Source organism: Crocodylus siamensis, chromosome 1 (assembly GCF_052110815.1).
Source record: "Crocodylus siamensis isolate JL-2025a chromosome 1, ASM5211081v1, whole genome shotgun sequence".
In the NCBI taxonomy this organism is placed as follows: domain Eukaryota; kingdom Metazoa; phylum Chordata; order Crocodylia; family Crocodylidae; genus Crocodylus; species Crocodylus siamensis.
In genome coordinates, this window is record NC_143395.1 from 366135152 (window position 1) to 366159316 (window position 24165).

A 24165-nucleotide genomic window follows, 5' to 3' on the forward strand; every position below is an offset into this window, starting at 1 on the left:
CAACAACACTCCAATAGAAGGTATTCAGAAACAAATTAATCTTTACAGGGTGTGTCTACACGTGCCCCTGGCTGGGCAGTGCCCACTGGTACTGCGCAGTCCTGGCAGCACACAATTATTTTGAGATGTTATGTTGCCGTAGTGACAAGCTATGGTAACACAGCATCAGCATCATGGTTTGTAGCAATAAGCTATGTCAATATAGCATCTTGTGTAAACGCGCCCACAGATGCAGATAGTACTGTGTAAGTCAGAAATATTTTTGTATTACTGCTTATCAAGAACAAGGATACAGAAATTTGCAAAAGCTACCATATTTTCTCACATATAACCTGCATCTTTCTCCCCAAAACCAGCTGGCAAAAATGGGAGCCAACATGCATTGTATATGAAAAAAATAGCTCTCCATGAGTCTGGAAATTGGGTCTCATGATGGAGGAGCAGTATTGATGTTAGTTGCTGCAGCTCTAGGAGCCATGGCAATTAACACTAACACTGCTCCTCTGGCACCAAGCTTCCAGACCTGTGGGAGCCCCTTGGCTAAGTGACACGGCCCCATTCGCTGGATTGAACCACTGCGTAGGGCTAGTCTGTGGCCAGACTCAGCACACTGAGTTGGACCTGAAATGTGGCTCTAGACCCAGTGTAGGAGTCCCAGACTTGGCACGCAGGGTCAGACCCAGTGTGTGGCCCCAGATCTGGTGCCATGGGTTGGATTCAGTCTGTGGCCCTGGATCTAGCATGTTGGGTCAGACCTGGTGCATAGTCCTGGACCCTGTGTACTGGGTTGGTCCACAGTCCCCATCCAACATGCAGGGCTGGTAGTGGAGTTGGGAGCAGGCTTCACTGACTAGCTGCTGCTACTCAGTTTCTACAAGGAAGATTTTGTTTTTCTTCAGGCCGTTTCTGAAAAACCAGGAATGTATTATATATGGGGGTGTGTGGTATGTAATAAAACATGGTAAGATTTGCAGCAGAAGTATATTTTTCTTTCTCTACCTTCCCTGTACATCTCTATATACAAAACTATATATTAAACTGTGTGCACATGTGTATCTATATATACACAACTTGTAAGCAGTAGTTAGTGTAAACACTATTAAGCAAATTCTGAATTTTTCATTTTTTTTCAACTTTCCAATTTTTCCTTTTCTTCTTTACCAATTTTAATGGTAAGGTAGCACAAAATACTAAAACCTTTGTTTTTTATGAATTCGTATCGGGAAGCAACCATGCAGCACTATTGACAGAAGGCAATTAAAAACCAAAAAATTATAGTGTGAAACGCAGGATTTAGACAGAGAAAAAAAGGCCAGAAGAAACGTGACCAGCCTTAAAATGTTCAGTCTCCTTTTTACACCTAATTACTATGGCTGGTGATTTGGCCACTGTCAAAAAGTAAAATTTTAATTTACGAATATAAACATCAGCCAGTTTGAATCTCTTCAGATTCTGTAAAAGAACTGTAGACATCAACTACAGGCAATTTCTTACCCTCCCTGCCCCCCAAGAAATAAAAATAATGCAATTTTGCACAACATTTATATGATTATGTGAACTGATGCCTGATAATTAGAGTGTAAATATTACCTGTCTTTATCCACAATAATTGGTGCAGGGTAAGACTGGTTATTTTTATTGCCAATCCCTAACTGGCCATATGAATTGGCTCCCCAAGCATAAATACGTCCTTCATCTGTTAGCACTAATGTATGTGCATAGCCACAGGCAACCTACAACAAATGTCACACAAAATTCATATGAGAGACCAGCAAAGAAAATTCAGACAAATACACTGTTTTCCTAATATTGGTTCTATACTCAAGAGGATTAAACCCACCAAATAAAACTTCCAAAAATAACAAACACAGATCACATTACTAAGGGGAAAAAAGTAGATGAATGACTGAGCAAACACAAGGGAGCTGGGGGGTGAGGGCTGGATTTGGTTATATATATATATATGAAAGCTAGATATACTTTTAAGAACACAGCCAAAGTTAATCCAGAATTTAGAAAAAAACCCCCAAAATTATAGGCAAGAGCAGAAACAAAAAGGCACACTGAACTGAAATAAGGAGACCTTAGAAGCACCTGGAACAAGATAGGAAATCTTTATATATTTTACAACAAATACATTGGGTTTTTTTAATGTCATGATACTATCAACCTTATTTGATAAGCAACAGCCACCAAGGCTGTAGTGCTAACTGCTGTAAGCACCCCCATTAACCTACAGAATTAATGGTCCCTTGGCCCAGATTCAAACTCACTGGACTCTATGGGCACATCTACACATGCACTTTAATGTGCATTAGCCTATTGTAATGTGCATTAAAGCATCATAAAAATCATGTTCTTTAGTTAATGAAGATTAAAATCAGTTGATGAGTCTTTCTAGTACCTTACAATAGAAGGTGCCTATACACAAGCATGGCAACTGCCACACTCCAGTAGCCTCCTAGGTCTCATGTATCAGTGTTCCTGCACTTAAAAATGGTGGCAGGGACACTTGAACTAGAGCTTGTCAAACAAGCTTTAGTTTAAGTGCCCCACTGCTATTTTTAAGCCCAGGGATGCTGATACAGGAGATGCTGTGGTGCTTTAATCAGAGTGGCTCTTAATTAAAGCACAGCTCCTCCCATCCCTGGAGCATGTGTAAAAGTGCCTAAAGGTACTAGATTTAATGCACATTACCTAAAGCCCTTTAATGAACGTGCAGACATGCCCTTAGATGGGGCATATGAAGGAGTCAGATACTTAACTTCAATAAGAGTCTGACAAATTGGCCTTGAACCAAAACTTTCAAAAGTGTATACATGCCAAAAAAAACTAGGCACCTCCATTCAGCACTACAAAGGTCCCTAGACACACACCCATACCAATGTGATCTAGAATAGTGTTTCTCAACCCATGGGTCACGACCCAAAAGCAGGTCACAAGAAAGGGTTGCAAACAAACTTTTAAAAAATGGATCAGATTTTACATACATTTTTGGAAAAAAAAAATAGATACTGCTTGTGCTTTGCCACACATTAACACTGCATGCTAAAAACCCAAATCCCTGTTTATCTGTTTGCCACAGAAAAATGTGGATTTTCTCTGTTAAACGAGAAAACCCCCCCCCACATAATTTTCTCCTTTAAAAAGGAGAAAAACATGGGAAACAGTGGGTTTCCCCTTGCATATTGGCAGAGTTCCAGCTCTACCTCAGAGGGGAGGTGGGGTGGCAGGCAGCATGGACACCCTGAGGGGAGAGGTGGCGGAGGCAGCAGCTGAGCCATGGTGGTGGGCAGAGCCATGGCCTAGCACATGAGCAACTGCCGGGAGGTGGACGTGGAGGTGGAGGTGAAGGTAGCATGGCCCCCACCGCCATTACTCCTCAAGCTCCTGGCAGTCGGGCTGTGCGAAATTATGGCAGCTGCTTTGTTTCGGAGGCGTTTCAGGCCTTCTCGGCACCTGAAACATTGAATCTAAAATCAAAATGGAAGGCCCTGAAATGTTTTGGAAATATTTTGGAGAATTTTGGAGTTTTAGAGCTAGGCTTGCAGGGAAACAAACTAAAAAGAGGGAGGGAAAGTGGGGGGGAGGCAGGGAAAGACTACTCTGATACTGACATCTAGCTCCCTGTTTGATTCCCCAGCTCTCTGATTGCTTCCCCCAGCTCTCTGATCATTCCCCTAGCTCTTCCCAGGGGGCACGGGCCGCCAAATCAGCATGAGGGGTTTCAGCAGGCTGCTGCTGCAGGCTAGGGCCAGCAGCAGCTGTTTGGTGCGGCCCATGCTGAGCGACAGTAAGACTGCAGTGCTGCTGCTCGCCCCAGTCTTCAGTGGCAGCCTGCTGAAACCCGGCGCGCAGATCCAGGGGCCAACACCACCCAGGAAGAGCTGAGGGAATAATCAGAGAGCTGGGGGAAATCAAACTGGGAGCTGGGGAATCCCTGCCGCATGGCCTGGCTCCATAGGGAGCAGAGATCTGCACCCGGGTCTCCTTGCCGCCGCTCCCACCCTGCGCAGCCTCACATGGCTGGGGCAGCATGGGACAGGCAGTGGCGGCAAGGAGACACTGGCGCAGATCTCTGCTCCCTATGCAGCTGAGTTGTACAGCAGGGACCAGCAGGCTTGCTCGCTGCTCTGCGCTGCTTCCCTACCCTGCAACCTGGTGTGACGGGGATCAGAGATCCACGTGGAAGCCTCCTTGCCTGCACGGAGGGCAACCGCGCTCCCCCGGGTGAGCCACCCATGGCCCCATCCTGCTCCCTGCTGGGGCCTTGTGGCCCCAAGCCCTGCCCAGCTGGGCAGGGCTGTGTGAAGGTTCCCTTCAAGCCTGTTCAAAACAGATTTGGAGGAGATTCGGCCAAAATGAAACATGACAGTGATCTGAAACACCAAAATGAACCACTGTCCTCCAAAACGTCCGAATCCAAAACACAACTGAAACACAGCCATTTTGCACAGCCCTACCTGGCAGCATGGATGGCACAGGGGTCCTGGCAGTGGCAGCAACGAGTCTTACTGCCCTGCTTCGCCCTTCTGTGTCAGCTCCTGCCCACTGTGCCACAGAGGTGGCTTCTGCCTATGCCAGTCTAGCCAGGCTGCAGCCCCATGCCTGCTGTGGGTGTAAAAAAATTGGGGGGGAGGGCACATGCCCCCCTACCCCCTGCCCCACATAATGGAGGGCTGGAGGTGAGGAGCGAGGGGCACCAACAGGGATGGAGGGATGGGAAGCTGTGGATTGGAAGTGAGGGGCACCAGCAGGGCCAGGGAACTGTTTTCTATTTAAACTATTTACTGGGTTGGGACTGGCCATCGATGTTAATACATGGGTCCCGGTACAAAAAAGGTTGAGAACCGCTGATCCAGAGACTGTATTTCGGCAACTAAGTCACCCTTAAGCTCTCAGGCAATTTCAAATCAGCCTGGGACAGGGCCAAGCTCCCCACAGAGGGACATGCAGGTTAGTGGGGGAAAACCATACCACCCCAAAAATAAAATCAGACTGGCAGTGGTGACCATTTGCCCTAAAACCTAGTGGTTCAAACACTTATCCAGGAAGCAGAAGACCTGGTTTTTAGGCTCCCTAACCCAGAGGGAATTTGAATTCCCATCCCCACCTTTCCAGGAAAAGGTCCTAACCATTAGGCTATAGAATAGGCTATTGGGCAAACATGGAACCAAAAGGAGAAAAATCAAAATGGAGTTGGTCTCTGTATCAAAGTAGTTAGGCTTGCCCTCTGGGAGGCCAGAGTGATGGGTTCTGGCCCTTGCTCCCAACAATGCTTGTGCATTTTATATAACAGTCATGAGCTGAAAAACAGAAATAACCCTAGCCAGAGTCTTGAATTCAGAACTCCTACCTCCCAAGGGTTGTCCCTTTAGGACGTGTGTAGACGAAACAGGGGACCTAAATTGAAGGGGTGGATTTTAAAAAACACTGCTTCAATTTAGGGCTGATTAATGCCTCCCCTTGTGTCGTGCACACTCCCCAACTGACTTACCAGCCTCTCCATTGGAGAAGGGAGGGTGAAGTGGTCCCTGGGCTGCGGAAGCTGGTTCGTGCTTCCCTCTGTAGCACCGACAGCCCCCCCCCCGGCGGCACCCACCTGGCTCAGGTGGTCCTGGGGGGCATCGCAGCTGCGGAGGGAAGCACTAGGCCCCTGTGCAGCTCATGCAGGCAGGCAGGCAGGCAGGCAGGGTCCAGGGGGGGATGGGCGGCGGGCTTGCCATTTTTTTGGGAGGAGCCTGCTTTCCTGGGCTGCTGTCAGACTGCCTCCAGAACTGTGGAGCTGCATGGAACCCAGTGCTTCTCTCTGTGGCTGTAGGGGCAGTAAGCTAAAACTCCTTAGAGGAGTTTTTGCTTGCTGCACTCTGAGTCACTTGAGGTGAATTACGCCACTGGATTTCCTACAGAGTCTGGAATTAATGCTCAATATGCCACCGATGTGTGCAAACACCGACACCATTAAAGTGGTGCAAAAGCATTTAGCCCACTTAAAAGTGTTGTGCACACATGCCTCTCGTTTTGTCTACACGTAGCCTACACGTAATCAGTAGGTTACAAGAGCAAACCATCTCTTGTTAGTTCTCATTCCAGCCACAACTCTTACATTCTTGTCTCTCCAGTACAGGAGGGAAAAGAATCACCTATCTTCAGAAACCCTGCATGTAGCTACATTCAAATATGGATCTAGAACTGGTAAATTGCAAGTGAACAGAGACACCTAATGGATAGCCTGAGCCTGGCACCTAAGCTCTTGCAAAAGGCAGGAATCCAGATATATCCTTATACTTCAGTGGCTCCCACTGTCTGCCTTTAGGAGGGTCTCCTTAACACTTCCATTTCCCTAGAGAGAGTGTCTGGGTGCCTAAATCTGAACTGCTCTTAGGCATTTCCAAAGTCTCTCAATTGCCTCCAGGGGATTCCCAAGTGCCCTTCCAAGTCTCTAGAATTTCCCTTCTGAGGCAAGGATTTTTATGGGTGATATCTTTTAATGTATCAACTGCATAGATGGGATAGAGTTAGCTAGATAAGCTTTTAGGTACCCAATACCCTTCCTCAGGTCTCTGGAGCAGACGTTTAAAAAACTAGGTGAAGAAACCAATACGGCATTTAATGAGAGTACCTGAATTTGGCCTTTAGGATATATTTAGACTGCAGTGTAGCATACCCCCCCACCTACTATTTGAATTTGGCCTTTAGGGTATATCTAGAGTACAGACTGCAGTGTAGAATACCCCACCTACCTTTAAATGAGCTATTTTGGGCATTACTAGAAGCCCTGCCACAGAAGCATGGAAGTTCAATGCAGGTTAGCATAGCCTGAAGAGCAGAGTAAATTAGCATGTGCTGGGCACATCTACAAGTTCAATTAATGTGCATGAATAAACTCCAGAGCATACTGCCCCAGAGTTTATTTGTGCATAATATATGGAGCCCAGTTGGAGCAACCTGGACTGGCAGGGAACCCAGGAGGTAGGCCTGCCAGCCCAGGGCTGCTCCAACTGGGCTCCATGTGCTGCAGAGGAGCTAGCTAGAAGATGAGGGTGCTTCAGCATGGGAGTTGCCTGCTGGCTAGCCCTGCACTGAAGCACCCTTGTGCCCCAGCCTCACTGTCAACATGTGCACTGAGGTATATGAAACAATGCTGCTGCACGGTAGTACAGTCAAATCCCTGTTATCCAGCATGAGTGGAAGATGGGGAGTGCCGGGTATCTAAAAATGCCTGTTACCTGAGGAGCATGGGTTTCTGGACAGATGTGGGGGACAGGGGGGAGTGGTGGTGGATGCACACAGTGGCGGCAGCGCAGGGCGGTAGGTGGCAGTCGTGGCAGCAGCTGCACATGAGCTTCCCCCACGTCCAGCCAGCTGCCTGGAAATTCTAGTTAGTAGAGTGTTCCAGATAGTAGAATGCTGAATAACAGGGATTTTACTGTACTTGTGTTTAGCCTGACTATCCTGTAGTGGTATTTATTAGTCTACTGCAAACTAACAGAGTCACATGTGCAGACAGTGACGTTTTACTGAGGAACTAATTAGTCAGCTCTGCAGTAAAGATCTCATGTGGATGTGCCCGCTGAGTCCTGTACTGGCACATCAAGATTGCTACCCGCACTAAGCTATTTGATTTAAAGGTAGGTAAGATGTCTCTATGCTAGACTATAGACCCCTTTAAACATACCTAAGCATCTGAATAGTCCCACAGAATTCTATTAGTGAACTGATGTGCATAAAGTAATTTGCTTAAGTAATCTGCTGAAAGAGAAGCCCATCTCCACTTGTAACTAGTTGCAAAAATGAGACCCAAGCCATATTTATTTTGGCAGCATTGCTTTCTAACAAACAGATAAGTAGAGCAGGAAATACTCGTCTCAGCTACTCTCTGGACCTCCTTCCGAAGAGTACTATTCACCAGCAAAGTTCTCTCTTGGAAGGGCCCTTAAATGTGAATGGGAACTGGATATAAACCTATTATTTTATATTAAGTTGTTTCACTTTGTAAAAAAAAAAAAAAGTAAATGTTCAGGGTACATGTATACTCAGTTATAATAATTAAGATCTAATATTCAAAAGACTACTTTCCAAAGCCTAGCATTTTCCTCCACAGAGAGAACTCTCCAGCACCTTCTCCCATCAACTCACTTCCTGTTGCATAGGAATGAGCAGGGAGCCAAGTGGTCAACACACTTGGGCATTGGTAAACCAAAGAAAGATATTATCACACTGCTACAAAATATCCTTCTTCTCTGGGGGTGCAGAGCACCACCTAGCCAGCTGCAGCTGCTCCTGCCATGCTATACCACACCATGCTGTTCCAGGGAGGTGATGAGCAGCTTCAGATGGAGAGCTCCTGCCTTAGCGCACAGGGCTTTGGCTTCAGCTCCCAGCCACCTTCCCAGGAGCTGAAGCCAGAGCCCTGCGCACTGGGGCAGGAGCTACCTGCCTGCCCAGCGTGGCATGGCAGGGACAAAATCTGACACTGGAGATGGCGGGAGCAGAGCAGCACCTGGCCAGGCTGCAGGCCCCAGCAGGAGTATAACGTGGGCAGCCCCAGGCATGGCTCAGCCCTACACAGAGCACCATGGGGGGCAGCATGGACGGCACTGCCCAGACAAGCTCTGCTGCCCACGCCCTTCCACCCCCACTTCTCCCCACACCTGTGGCCAGATCCTGGGCCTTAGTGCCCAGGCAGCCCCCTTTCCACACACGTGCACATGCCATACCCCTCCCCACACACACTCCACACACCCTCAGAGGGCAGGGGCATGTAGGAAGTGGCCTCAGCCCCCAGCCTAAAGCTGTCACTCCCACATGACCCAGTCCCATGACCCCAGCCTTGCCAACCCCTTCCACTCCTGAACACTACATCCCGCCTGCTCACACCCCATAGGGAGTTCTGGCGAGTTGTTGCAGCGGAGGGGGCAGGGGGTGTGCTAACCTGGCCTACAACAGCTCATCAAAACTCCCCACGTGGCTCTCGGACTCAACTAATTGCCAACCACTGCTATAAAGCCTATAGTTTGGCTGGACTGTTTCCCTTTCTAGTTCTAGTGGACATGTGTTGCCTGCTCTGGGTCTCAGCCCTCCCCACACCTATGCTTTGCTTAATGAAAAATATGATAGAGTAAAAAAAACATTTTTTTTCATTACTAAGTATCAGGAGAAAAAATACTTGTTGACTTTTCACACAAAGAAAGACTAAATATGAATTTTCCAGTCTATAAAGTTCCTTGGCTGAAATGTTACCTCTACTGAATTAAATGGCAAAAGTCATATTGACAGCAGGGTCACAATTTAATCCCTTTTTCTATTATTTTGTCTATTTTAAGATCTATATTCTCATTTCAATCTACAAGACTTTAACCAAAGAGCTAAAGCCCTGTCCCTTTGAGTGCTAACTGTAAAAACTTTAAATTTTTTATGCACGTTTTTTGTTTATTAAAGGTTCTATAAAATGACACTACATACATACCTGCTGCACACGAATGCCTTGCAAAGCTGCTATTCTACAGGGTGTTGGCTGATTGCCAGTGTTTCCCAATCCAAGCTGGCCATTACCATTGTAACCCCATGCATAGACCTTAAAAGGAAAGATTAAGATTTGAATTAGCTTGCTTTAGGCTTTTTTATTTCTTTAGAAAGAAACAAATCTATTTCAGCATTCCAAATCTGCAATTTTCTACAATGCCACTTCAAAAGAAACCTTCCTTCTTAGCCTCCTTGCAGACAATAAAATAATAACAATGCGGCTCCTTGCAAATGTCAAAAAACCCCAAAACATTGCTTTACTTTAAACTCTGTGCACTTTCATGCCAAGCCCAGCACACACCCAGAAGAGGCAGTGCATTAGTTGGACTCAGCTCACCTGATATCTGTATAGATTAGGCATTTTAGTGGGGCTTTTTTGGTACTTTTATCTAATAGCTGATTGAATCAAAAGCCCCAAAAGCCTCAAAAAGCCCCACTTAAATGCCTGAACTATACTGATGCTCTAGAGCCAGGCTGAACGCACTGCTTCTTCCAGTAAAGTGCAGTTTTTCGTTTTTTTTTAATGTCTGCAACCAGTCTGCGTGCCCTGCTATGCTGAACCAATAACCCACAGTACTGTTATTCAGTACACCAAGCAACCTTAGATTCTACTTTATTTGGTCATACAGCCTCTCTCTTCTTATTCAAAAGCTATAATCCAAAAATAAGTTCTGGGGACTCTTTGGGGAACATTAGATGATTATCTTTTTTGTAAAAAAAATGTTCTAATGCAAACATACCATTTACATGTTACTCACGAATTACATACTTTATCACTTACAATATATTAAAACATTATTTTATGGCAATCAAATATGGATGAAGAAAAACAATTTTGCTCCAGCTGAAAGAGAGTGTTTGGCATTTCAGGATAACTGGAAAGAAGCAAAAAAAAGTGTGAATTACAAATCCAAGTCAATCCTGCATGTGCACATACTTTTTCAGAAGTCTCCTTTTATTGAAATCTGAGAAAAAACCCCCATAGACTTGGGACCAGGTTTCCTGAAAATGGACTTTGATTTACTTTAATGAATAATTCCACATATAGAACATGAATTTGTTTTAAAAGACTTAATTTTACTCAGTTTGAGTATAGTATTTCCTATATGTGTTTACATATGTGGAAGGAAGGCAGGGACAAGCAGGACAATTTCTAAGGAAAATTTTCATAAACAGCACAGATTCAATTACTTGAGGATATCTAGAGTATAGCTAGATAGCTACTGCTTTCTTCAGCAGTTTTAAGTGTTCCAGTGTTTACAGAGATCAATATCAATAATCTGTAGCCAATAATACTGAATACAACATAAATTCAGTCAGAAAAATCAAATTTAAAAGTTTGAGAACATTCTTACCTCTCCATTTTGCACCACAGCCATAGAGCACATCTGACCACAAGCTATATTAACAATTATCTTATTCTGTATGCCGCTGGTAACTCTTCGAGGAATTGGCTGATTAGCTGTTGAACCTGATCCAACCTGTCCAGAATTATTATAGCCCCATGTATATACCTGTTACAGAAGAATCATTAAGAGAGTAATACCCTATAACATACTGCTTTAATCACACTTAAGAATTTACTGCAAATGTTAACAAGTCTATTCTTTAGTAAGTTGCAGAACTACAGCAATTGTGTTTTCTGAAAGCTAAGAAGAGTACACACAAGCAACCCCTACTTAACGTGGTTTCAGTTAGCATTATTTCGTTATAAAATGGATACCTGATTCCACTGAGTACTCAGCCAGTTTTGCTATAGTGCTCAGTGGAATCAGGGAGTTTTGGTGGGCAGGTGGAGAGAAGCAGTGGCGGAGGTGGCAGCAAGTGATGGCAGTGAGTGGGGGGGCAGGCATGAGGGCCCAGGGCAGCATGGCAGGAGCACAGGCCCAGGCTGGCACATGGTGCTGGAGTGGGCAAGGGGATGGGGACAAACAGCAGCAACAGAGGGAAGAAGCATGGGGCCCAAACCAGTGCCCGGGACCAGGGCCAGCAGGGGCCCGCACCCAGAGTGCAGGGTAGGAATGTGGGGCCCATGTCAGTGTGTGGGACCAGTGCCGGGCCCAGGGCCAGGACCAGTGGGAACCTGCACCCAGAGTGGGGCAGCAGAAACACCAGTGCCCAGGCTGGCAAGTGGGGCCAGAGAGGATGGCAGGCAGGCAAGGGAGGTGGGGAGAGGCAACGGCAGTGAGAAGCAGTGAGTGCAGGGGCAGGCATGAGCACAGGACCTACGCCAGTGCCCAGGGCCAGGACTGGCAGGATCCCAGAGCGGGGCTGCAGGAGCACAGGCCCAGGCTGGCACGTAGGGCTGGAACACTAGCAGGTGGACAGAGGAGTGGGGAGAGGCAGTGGCAGGGTGGGCAGCAACCAATTAATTTCCATTTACATTCATTTCTATGGGGAAATGGGTTTTGCTTAGCATTGTTCTGCTGAACGCTCAGTTTTTCTGGAATCAATGAAGAGCGCTGAGCAGGGGTTGCCTGTACATACTCGTTTCACTTCAATTATTTCTGTCACAAAAACTGCAATCCAAACTGACTTAAGTTTTTAATGCTCTGCTTCTAATAATAACAAGAAATCGTACTATAGTATCAAAGCTTTTACTTTCTGCAGGATGTCTTGAATTCTCTGCCTACATAAGTCCGTATGAATCCATTCATATATTTCAAAAGAATCAAAACAGAATGCCTGACTAGACACAAACGGCAGAATATAATATAATATTTTTCACTTAAATGGGTTTGTATGTTTAAGTACAGGGATCTTCTCACCTTCACAGATTTAATTTATTGTCAAATAGAAGAGTGTGAAGAAATTTTTCACACTATAGTACAGCAGAGGAAGTCACAGGGATTCTAGACAGACTTTCCAATGGATTGGTGTTTCTTTATTAAGATGAAATATGCCACATAATCAATTTCCTGCAGTTGTAAGCGGAGAGGCCTTCATGAATTTCAGGCCTACCCATTATTATTAAACTTTTATATTGAACTAACATATAGGGCTCTGGAAGATAGTACCTTTGTTGCGGTCTATATACGAGATTCCCACAACAACTCATGACAAGCCATATATGAAATATCAACTTCTTCGCGGTTCCACAACAACGTTACTATAACTGGCCAGATTTCAATGGCTGAGACATTCCCCAGTATCCCACAGTCCCCTGCTTTCTACCTCCAAGTGGAAAAAGTAGGGACACTGACTGGGCTCCCTTATGTCCCACCCAGCAGCAAACTGTCAAGGCACCCAGCACACTGCCCCTGCGCAGTCCTGCTGATCAGCTGGTTGATAGGAGTGGGCAAGAGATGGCAAAGTGTGGCTTTTTTCCAGTCTCAGGCACTGCCCAACTGGGTCTTAGACTGCCTGTAAGCTGTCTGCAGCTGAGGATTGGGAAGCATCCACCACATTGCATCAGGAGCTTTAAAGGATGTCCAAACAGGCAGAACCAAGGAACTCCTTGATCTCCTTGATCAGCTATTGCCATGGCAGTAAAGAGCTGATGGAGAATGCCTATCAGGGAGTCTGTACTGATCACTGATAGGTTCTGCTGGAGTAGAGAGCGTTAAGGAGCAGTCCCCTATTCATAGGGGAAGGAAGGCCGAAGCTAATGGGGCTCAGCCCCACCCAAATGCAGGGCAGTGGGTAGGGCCACAGGGCAGCCTAGCTGCGGGGTTTGGGCGGCTGTACCAGGAGTGAGGAGGGGCGCATACACAGCGAGGATCACAGTCCAGTGCGGGGATCACTGGCTGCCCAGCATGGCAGGCAAGTATCAGTCAATTCTGTGAAGGGGAAGGGGCTGGAGGGAGGGGCAGAACTAGGCCCCCGCAGTGAGGGAGGGAGTGGGGCAGGGGCACATGGGGCCCTGGCTAGGCCAGGTGGTGGGACTATCAGAGCCCAAGCAGCTCATCCATGGGCATGAGGGGCCTCCCATGCTGTGTGCACACTGGCAGAGACACATGCCTCTTGATGTATGCTTGGGTTGGAGATGGTTGCCACTGTGTGTTAGGCTTTGCGCACCACTGCATCTGCCCTAGGAGTGGTGCAATGCCACATGCCTGCTGCCACCGGTCTGTCCCATGCTCTTGCCCACCTGGCAGTGGAACACACATGATCTCGTGCCGCTCCAGAGGCACAAAGCCCAGTGCACAGTCGCAGCCGCCTCTGCTGCATGCACAAATCGGGGCATGTGGCCCTGGAGCCTCTACCAGGGTGTGCACAGTGGTGGGAGCCCCTGGATGAGTCACCTGAGCTCTGATTTTCCCACCACCCAGCTTGGCCAGGGCCACATTCACCCCAGCTCCTGTCCCTGTACAACTCCCTTCCTTACCACAGGGGCCTTGATCTGCCCCTCGCAGCCCTTTCCCCTTTCCTTCCCCCACAGACTTACCTGCTCAGCCCCCCCAAATAATTTTTTCTCTCTCCACCAATGCCCCTATTGCTCCCTGGCTGGAAAAAGTGCCTTTGTGAAAACACTGTTGTCCTTCAGCTAGAGGACTGAGCACATGTGTCCTTCTCCCCTCCCCCCCCCATAGCTTTCCATTTTTTGTAGTGCTACAAACTTTTGAATACATTTTTAAACTTTATTTACATTTTTATACATCTTGTATAAAATGTATAAATCCTCTTTATACATTTCTGTTAAGCATTCTCACCTCACCATCAGACGTTAACACCATAGAATGATGAGAGCCACAGGTGACTTCAATTACTTTCTTGTTAACCAAATTAGTAGAGACTTGACAGGGGACCAATCCATGATTTGTTGTGCCATTGCCCAGCTGACTATAAGCATTATGACCCCAGCTGTACACTTCTCCTTCTATAATGAAAATGTGAAAAGCAGCTATAAAACATTTATTTACCAATGACCATGTTCCACAAAGTGACAGAAAATGAAATCCAATTAAATTATGGTACACAAAAATCATAGCTAAATGTTTACACATGTCCATCTTAACTACTAGTACCAGGATTAGCCCATCCTAAAGGGCAAACTATGAAGCTGTCCATGGTGGCAGAATTGGAGAGGCAGTGGCTTCTGGTTAGTTGGTGCAGTTAACTATATAAATGTAAAGAAGAAATGGTAATTTTTTGTCCAACGCAGTAAAATAGATAAAGTTGGCCCATACTAGTCCTACGTATAATGCTATTATTTTGCCAGTGTTCATCAAATATCCAAAAAGTAATATCATGAGAATGAAATTAAAAGAAAGCAATAAAAGCTAGTGTCATCTAGAAGAGAGACTAATGAAATGGGAAGCATTCAAGTGGAGAGAAGTCAATGGTGGAGATAGGGGGAGGGTGAGAGGAGTGAAGATGCTCTAGGAGAGCAGAAGCAGAGCAGCACAAACTGACAATCTGTCCTGCTGGGTGCCAGAGCCAGGAGACTTTTCCTTTCCCTCATGGGGAGAGTGAGCAGAGCACTGTGGGATGCCGGAGGACCCTGTGGCACTCTGCAGAGCATGAATGTGCAACAAGAAGCAAAGCACTTCTAAATAGAACCTCATTCCAACAGATACTCTTGGAGTGCTTTGCCTGTTTCTGGAGAGCTTCAAAGGGCATGGGAAGGAATGGGAATTCAGACACAGGAGGGGAGTTGCAGTTCAGACATAGCCTTCAGCTCAACATTTCTTATTGGCTAGCTCTAGATGGTCCAGGAGCTTAGCCTGAATTCTGAATTCTATTCTGAATGCCAGACACCTAAAATGTAGACACTTCCTTCATTGGATCTTGCCCTATATGATACAGTTGGTTATGGAAGTAAGCAACTGGACTTAATGGTGCAAAAAGTCACTTCTTATTCTAGTTTCTAACTCAGGTCTTTCACACTGAATGAGGACAAGTGAAGTGGACATTAGGGATGCACCAATATATCAGTTGGCTATCAGACTGGCACTGATAAGAGGAAAAAACATGTTATAGGCTATCAGCTTTTTTTGGTTGTTGTAGCTGATAATTATGGCTGCATGCTCCAGGCACCCTGGTGAGTGTAGTCTGGTCCCCATGCCCCACCACCAACCTGAGCCCACAGCAGACTACAGGTCCCAAAGGAAGGAGGAGAAGGTGCCAGGGAGCAGTCACAGGGTACTGTGCTCATCAACAAAGGGACCATTACTAGCTTCCGCTGCTGCTGCTGCTGCCGCCATGGCAACACTGCATGTACACCGGGGCTGCTGCAGAGATGTTGGGCTGTGCGCAGATGGGGTAAGGCACTATGTGAGGGACTTTCCACTCCACCAGGCACCTTTGCAAAAGTGGCTTCTCCCCAGTGACCATGGGAGCTCGGCTGTGCAGGGCCCACCAGCACTGAGGCAGCAGGGTGCTTTGGGGCTCCAAATACACCTAGCACCACTGTCCATGTGAAGGTCTGCCCTGCCTACCCGAGACAGGAGCATGCATGGGGAGCGGGGCTGCAGGTAGCAGCTGTGGGCGAGGGGGCAACATGCATGGGAATAAGGTGGTCACCGTCTTCCTCATCAAGGGCAGGAGCAGGCAGGAGGTGAGTGCATGTGTTACAAATGCAAAACAAACAAAAAGAGGTTATTGCCAGTAATTTAAAATGCCTTGCACTCTTACTAAATATCAGTTATCAGATCAGCAGCGGCTGATATGTTTTTTTAATCGGTCAGCTATTGGTATTGGCCAAGAAAAACTTTATCGGTGCATTCCTAGTGGACATATTTTAAATCTATAACATTCACATCATATATTACCTGCAGTAGCAAGAACAACATGTGGACCACTTCCATAGCTCAGGCAGGCTATCCTTTTGCCACATAAAGCATCTAATCTCCGAGGTTCAATAGTACTTTGAATATCACCAGTTCCCAAACATCCACTGCTGTTTGTGCCAAGACCAAAAACCTATTATTTTGAACGTAGGAAGTTATTATTTATTACAATAACATTAGTTTAAATAAAACAAAGGAACCAGTCCTCAAGAGACATATTACTTCTTAAATAAATAACCTGTTACTTCTCCTTTGTCCATTATCATAATTCTGGCCTTCATAAGAATCTTCACTGAATTAATAGCGGATCAAATATGTATCATATAATAACCCACTAACAGGGCCATCCCTAGTGGTGGGCAAATCAGGGCAACTGCCCTGGGCCTTGTGCTTTGGTGGGAACCCGCGGAGCTGAGGAGAGCAGCCACAGCAACTCCACACTGCTGCCGGCTTCACATTTGGCTGCTTGGCAGTCCTCACCGAATCTGCCGCCGGCTTTCTTGCATCCTGGGGCTGGGACCTGCACAGGCTGATTTGCCCAGGGCCCTGCTCAGATAGTCTCTGCCAACTAATACACACTTTTTGATAAATACCTCATTATTTTCAGTTGTATATAGCACTTCATTACCAGCACTGCCAAACACACAGGCTTGACGAATTAATTTCAGTTCTTCTTGAGAGCAGAGAGAAAAAATTGGCCATTTCCCAATATCCAGCATCTTCAGGGCTGACAAAAAAGTGCTTTGTGTCACCTGATAAATTAAAAGGAAGGAATCTGTTCAATATTGTACAGCAAAAAAGTTAAATCAAGAGAAAAAGATATTACCTGCTTTGTCAATCATAAACCACTATTTTATTTTAAGAATAACATTTGAAAAACAGTGATTTAAAAAGATAACAAGAGCTAACATTAAAACCATACCATGATACAAAAAGAAAGACTTAAAAAAAATTACAGAATAGTAGCTACTTTTGTCTCCAGTATTTGAAATATACTTTAAGGGAAATTTAACTTCCTTCCAAACTGGGACAATAATCACTTTTAGAGACCTAGCTAAGTTTAGCGTTATGTTTATGGGTTTAAACATCATAAAGAAACCGTACTGAGGGAGCAGGACTGAACCATCCCAATGTGCAGGAAAACTAGAAAGTATGGCAGAAGACCAGGTTGGCTTAGTGGGGAACTCTTCATTAAGCCAAAACACAAAATGGAGGCTTGTAAGAAGTGGAAACTTGGACAAACAACTAAGGAGGAGTATTACTCAGGCATGCAGAGATGAAATCAGGAAGGCCAAAACAGAATTTAAGTTGCAGCTAGCAAGGGATGTGAAGGATAACAAGAAAGGTTTCTACAAGTATGTCAGCAACAAGAGGAGGATCAGGGAAACTGTGAGTCCTTTACAGGGCTGTGCGAATCAGCACGGTTTTGTTTTGACTTCCATTTCACCAGGACAGTGTTTTGTTTAGAGTTTTGTTTCATTTCGAAACCGCTGTTCCATTTCATTTCATTGAAACTGTTTTGACGTTTGGCCCATAGGCTATAATGAGGAAGTACAAAACTGCCTATAACTTTGTCAGTTTTTGCCTGATTCAGATGAAACTTGCAGGGATGATAGCCCCTTCTGAGGTCATGAAGTCTGCCAAGTTTCAAGGAGACGGGTCCAGGGGTTTCTGGGAAATTGCACCTCAGACTGCTAACAAGCAAAACTTGTGACGCGGGCGGCAGAAAGTAGGCCAGTTCAAACAATGCTACCTTTTATGCTGTTTTTCCATCCCTCCCCCAGAGCACTGGGATTGGAAGGGACCTTAGGGAAGGATGGCCAGCTACACAGTCAATATGGGAGTAGTCCTTCCCCCTTCTTCTCCCTCCCTCTCCTTACTTTCTGTTTCTCTGCAAGCAAGCCCAGCTTGAGCTTCAAAACTTGAAACATTTTGAAACTTTCAAAACGTTTTGCCTGGCCTCATTTCAATTTCACCATTTTGAGCTTGAAACGAGTTGAAATAGCATTGAAACGAAACAGCCGGTGAAATCTCACACAGCCCTAGTCCTTTACTGAATGGGAGAGACAACCTAGTGACAGAGGATGCAGAAAAAGCTGAAGTACTCAGTGTCTTTTTCATCTCAGTCTTCACAGGCAAGGTCAGCTCCCAGACTACTGCACCTGGCCATGCAGTTTGGTGAGGAGGTGAAAAGCCAACTGTGACAAAAGAGCAAAGTCCATGGGGTCGGATAGGATACACCCAAAGGTGCTGAGGGTGTGGGCTCATACGATTGCAGAACTGCTGACCATCATCTTTGAAAACTCATGTCGGTCAGGAGAGATCCCGGATGATTGGAAAAGGGCAAACATAGTGCCCATCTTTAAGAAAGAGAAGAAAGAGGATCCAGGGAACAGACCAGTCAGCCTCACCCCAGTCCCCAGAAAAATCATAGAGTAGGTCTTCAAGGAATGAATTTCTAAGCACTTGGAGGAGAAAAAGGTGATTAGGAACAGTTGGCATGAATTCACCAAAGGTAAGTCATGCCTGACCAACCTAATTGCCTTCTGTCATGAAATGACTGACTTTGTGGATGCAGGGAGACCAGCAGATGTGATATACCTTGACTTTAACAAGGTTTTTGATACCGTCTCCCACAGCACTCTTGCAAACAAGCTAAGGAAGTACAGATTGGATAAATGGACTCTAAGGTGGATGGAAAACTGGCTGGAGCATCGGGCTCACAGGGTAGTAGTCAATGGCCTGAAGTCTAATTGGCAGCCAGTATCAAGTTGAATGTCCCAGGGGATGGTTCTGGGGCTGGTTTTATTCAATATTTTCATCAATGACCTGAAAGATGGGATGGAGTGCACCCCCAGCAGATGGCACCAAGCTGGGAGGAGTAGTAGATGTACTGCAGGCTAGGCCTAGGATTCAGAGTGACCTATACAAATTGGAGGACTGCACCAAAATAAATCTCATGAGATTCAATAAGGACAAGTTTAAAAGTCCTGCACTTAGGACAAAACAATTCCATGCACCAGTACAGACTGAGGACTGACTGGCTAAGCATCAGCTCCACAGAAAATGAGGTTACAGTGGACAATAAGCTAAATTTGAGCCAACAGTGTACCTTTGTTACCAAGAAGGTTAACGGCATACTGGGCTGAATTAGCAGGACTACTGCCAGCAAATCAAGGAAAGTGATTCTTCCTCCCTGTTCGGCAGTGGTGAGGCCACATCTGGAGTACAGTCTTGGGCCCCCCACTACAGAAAGGATGTTGATAAATTGGAGAGAGTCCAGAGGAGAGCGATGAAAAAGGTTAGGGGGCACAGGCACATGACTTCTAAGGAGAGGCTGAGGGAACTGGGCGTACTTAATCTAGAGATGGGAAGACTGAGTGGGGATTTAACAACAGCCTTCAACTACCTGAAGTGTTCCTACAAGAGGATGGAGCTAGACTATTCTCAGTGGTGGCAGATGACAGAACAAGGAGCAATGGTCTCAAGTTGCAGGAAGGCAAGTTTAGGTTAGATATTATAAAAACCTCTTACTAGGGATGATCTAGCTGGGGATAGTCCTGCTCTGAGCAGGAGGTTGGACTAAATGACCTCCTGAGGCCCCTTTCAACCCTAATTTTCTGAGTCTATGATTCCATGTCTAACTTTTAGGTACCCAGCTCTAGGAGTGGAATGCACAAGCACAAGATATGTTCCTAAAGAGAGAGTTAGGTACCTAGGAAAGAGATTCCTGACAAGAAACATAATGCCAGTAAATAAGCAATTGCGGCTTTGGCGTCTACCCAGAGGCCCAAGATATGGACCCAAATCAGAGTTGGATTCATAGCCTGAAATTCCCTCCTGCACACAGAGACTTAACTCATCGTTTCAGACATGGAGTACTGGCAAACTTTAGGTCCAACAGTGACAGCATAGTAGTTAAAGCACTTCCCCAGAAATTGTGAGACCTTGGTTCTATGCCCTCCTCAGCCTGAAAGGTTTTAAAACCACATCTCCCATCTCCCAGAAATGCATTCTAACTACTAAGCTATAGGATAGGATACCTGGGTTATACACTCCATGCCTTCTGTTGAAGCTGTGCCACTGTGCAGCAAAGAATGCAATATTCATGAGGCCAGAAGAAGAACAAGCAAAAGGGAGAAGGGATGTGCAGTGAAGGGAGGAAGTAGGGGGAAGCTCTAAACACTGGCCTACAGAGTCATATCCCCTCTTGTCCTCTAATCACAATAAATTTTGCATCCCTTCCTACCAACTGACACAGCCTCAACAGGAAAAGTGGAGAGCGCTCCCAGACACTATAACCTATAGCTTGGTAAAAATGCAACAACTTATAGCATAGACCATTCATAGGGCGGCACAGAGGGGCACATGCTTGCCCTCCCCACCCTGAGATTGGGCCTCGCCAGCCAGGGAGTGGGGGCACTGAGGGAAGCCCCGGCGGCACTTCCAGTTTTGCTGCTGGCACTTCCAGTGTCAGTGATTGGCTGCTGGGGAACCTCCCACTTGGCGATCAGCTGCTGGAGGACCTGCCTCATCAGCCACTGGTGCCCCCCCCAGACTCAGGAGGTACCAGTCACCCATGACCTATAAAAAAAAAATCACTGTAACAGAGGGCAAAGTTTGAACAATTATCAAGGTTGCGCTCTGCTATGATGGGGAGAGCCTGGTTTCCAAGTAATGCCTATAAATGGCAACAAGCAGTTCTTTTATTTCAAATCATAAGCAAAGACATCACTGCAATACTATAATAACCATAATCTAGATAATTTGTGTCAAACAATAAATCTTGGGTAATATTCTAGTTTCACTGATGTCAGTGATAAACTTCCATTGACTTTACTGAGAACTAAGATTTCACTGTTGTTTATTTTAAATTACGTGTTAAAGAAGAGAATTTGAACAGATTTCTGCTTGCAATAAATTGCTGAGAAAAATCAAACAAAAATGGTTAAGAAGCACAAATACTTCAAAATGATCAATCCAAAGAGCAGTCAGCCCTCTCTTTTGGGTACATAGAATAAAAAAGGGATTAAAACTTTTTTTATAAGACACATATATTACTAAATATTTTTCGTTTATCAAATCCATTTATCATATGAGCAGTTATTCCAAGTCTACTTATGTAACTCCCACATTATATATTAATTTTTATATATAGCATCTCATAGTAAATAAAAACTAGAAAGCCTTCACAAGTCTAACCTAGAACACTGTTGCACTTGACAAATATCCACATCTTTTTTCCACGGCTGAAATAACAAAGGCTTTATTCTCTTCCTCCTTTCTTACATTAAATCATATCTGTTTCAATAACGTTTCAGGTCTCAAACTTCACAATGTATAATCTTTGTGAACACATTTATCACTTAAAATATTTACACTTTAATATGAAGGATTAAGGAAAACATTTTCCCATTTAGCCCAAGCTAATGATCTTATGAAAAATTTGCAGTTAAAAGAAGCCACCCCCAAAGAAATAAAAAAAATAAAACCCCCTTCCCCTTGCTGTTCTGAAAAAAAACTAATCAAGATAGTATCTGACTGTCAAGCAAACTTCTTGCTGCTTTGCCTATCATCAGTGATATAACAAAAAGATTATAGAATCCAAATTTACAATCCCATGTTTCATAACAAGACATCTTGCTCTTCAAATTTAACTCAAATCTACAGTGAAGATAACTACCCTATATAACAAAGCCTAATGTGTATCTATTAAATCTCTTCACTGAACTCGAAAAGAGATGTCTGTATGAAAAAAATGAAGGCTCAGGCTCACGTTTAAAATCAAGTAACAAATAAAATTTTACACAGGACAAATGTATGTAGCTTTTTTGAATAACAGTCATTAAAGCATTACTACCTCATTCCAAGCAGGCAATAGATTACTAAACTGTGCAGTTACAAGGTGCTATTTTTCATACCTCTGATTAACATAAATCATATGAAGAAAATTCCATTTTCTAGGGCTTGGAAATAAGTTATTTTCTGGATCAGCAGGATGTTGGTTTTTGACCACTTACTGCCAACTTAGTGTAATTTAATACTAAGACATGATTTTAACTAGTCACTTATGCAACCTGTACATTTTGGTTCCTGAAATTCCTACCAAGCTGACAATGAAGAAAAAGGAAGGACGTCCAGAGCTATTCCATTTTGTCCTCTGTTAGCAAAATTTTTCCAAGGTAGAACATTATGCAATACACTGTATGTTATGGAAAAATGGTAAGAACTAAGGGCAAAGAAAAATCTTATTTATTTTTCCATGCACCATAACTATAAACATTAAATAAACAATACCTCATATAAATACCCTTTGTCAGGCTGAGGAAGTGTTTGCAGTTGGTGTGTGTTCTTCCTGGATAGAATAAACAGTAAAGCCAGAGGCTGGTACGCATGCAAGAAAGCCAGTCGGTGAAGATGTAAACTGAGGAGTCGATGGGTGAGACAGGCTTGGGGGACGTGGTAGGGAAAGCAAATGAATGTAGCTGGTAAAGAGTGGAGAGCTACCTAGGGAGTCAGACGTTAGACAAGTTATAATGTGTCATAAATCCAATGTTTATATTTAGTCCATGATTTTGTTGTATCCAGGAGGAACACACACCAACCGCAGATGATTCCTCAGCCTGACAAAGGGTATCTATACCTGAAAGCTTGCTAAGAAGAATTTTTCCAACTATTTGAGTTAATCTAATAAAAGATATCAGATTTACTCAAAGAACCTTGTCTGCCAAGGTTAGCTATAGGCAGACAAGGTATTTTGGGGAATCTGATACATTTTATTAGACCAAGTTAAATAGCTGGAAATAAATATTTTAGGTTAGCTATATGCTTTTCAGTACACTGCCATTCCTGTTTGATGTATTCATAAGCTATTTAAAGCATGTACATAGACACAGAAAAGACAGCTATATACTAAATTATTTCTTTAGCTCCGTTTTACTTTACACCTAATTCCACAATTCTTGGGTGGGGGTGTTAATTAGTCAGAACATTAATGTTACTGCAGTGGAGGTTTTTAAGCCCTTCACTGTTTTTCTGATATCACTGATGACTACTGAAGTGCCAGTTTTTCAATGTCTCACACTTATTCTTCCAGCTGTATAACAAAGGCATTCAGCATTTGCTAATGTGATGAACCCTGAAGTTTTAAAGGACAGTCAAGGTTGTATTCCAATTGTAAACATTCTTTGACTTTCTTGTATTAAGATTCTGGTTTCTTTAAGATTTAGGAAGTGTATCTCAAGTGCTCTCCTCTCTGCCCAGCAGATGAGTCAGTATACGTCCATCCAGAATAAAACAGTTTTCTCTTCAGTAATATTTGTCTAAGAGGCTCTCAATAAATATATTGTTAAATAAGATATACTGAGAAGTATAGCATTTCTTAACATTAAAGTCATACACAATAGAAAACAAAGAAAAACATAAATACTAGAAAACAAAAATAGGCAACCAAAACTGCCCGATCAAAGTTATGATATTAACAAATATTAAATGGAAAAAAACAAAGGTGATCTTAATAAAACTTACAAACACCTAAACTCAGCAATCTGCCTCAGGAATCCATAGACATGTTTGACACAGTAAAAGTGTATGAACATATTATTTGTGGCTCCATTACTCTTTAATTTTCTCTCTCTACCTTCCATACTATTTTCTCTAAAATCTGAAAGGTAGTATTGAAACCCTGTGTGTCAAGCTACAGTTACTTTTAAGATAACCCACCCTTTTTGTATAGACTTGCTTTTCTGATAGTGTACATTGGACTTTCCCATGTGTTCAGGAAATCTGTACCTCTCTCCAATAACTACATTGTCAAGGAGTTTCAAAATCAAAATTGTGAGCAAGTCCAAACATTAAGGATTTTACCTTTGTGAATACAGTTTTCAGATTAACTGCCTCACAACCGACC

At 44.4% G+C, this 24165-nt stretch overlaps 1 protein-coding gene across 2 annotated transcripts in view; it reads right to left on the reverse strand.

Moving 5' to 3' along the window:
• LOC149875009 (RCC1 and BTB domain-containing protein 2) overlaps positions 1 to 24165 on the reverse strand; it is a 71718-nt gene that overhangs the window by 33674 nt on the left and 13879 nt on the right. For both annotated transcript variants that reach the window (XM_090025978.1, XM_090025984.1), the window contains exons 3-8: positions 16850 to 17008; positions 16239 to 16389; positions 14178 to 14344; positions 10881 to 11039; positions 9470 to 9577; positions 1591 to 1733 (exon numbers count right to left, since the gene is read on the reverse strand). In XM_090025978.1, the coding sequence (XP_089882104.1) occupies positions 1591 to 1733; positions 9470 to 9577; positions 10881 to 11039; positions 14178 to 14344; positions 16239 to 16389; positions 16850 to 17008 (887 nt within the window). The remainder of the gene's footprint in view (positions 1 to 1590; positions 1734 to 9469; positions 9578 to 10880; positions 11040 to 14177; positions 14345 to 16238; positions 16390 to 16849; positions 17009 to 24165) is intronic.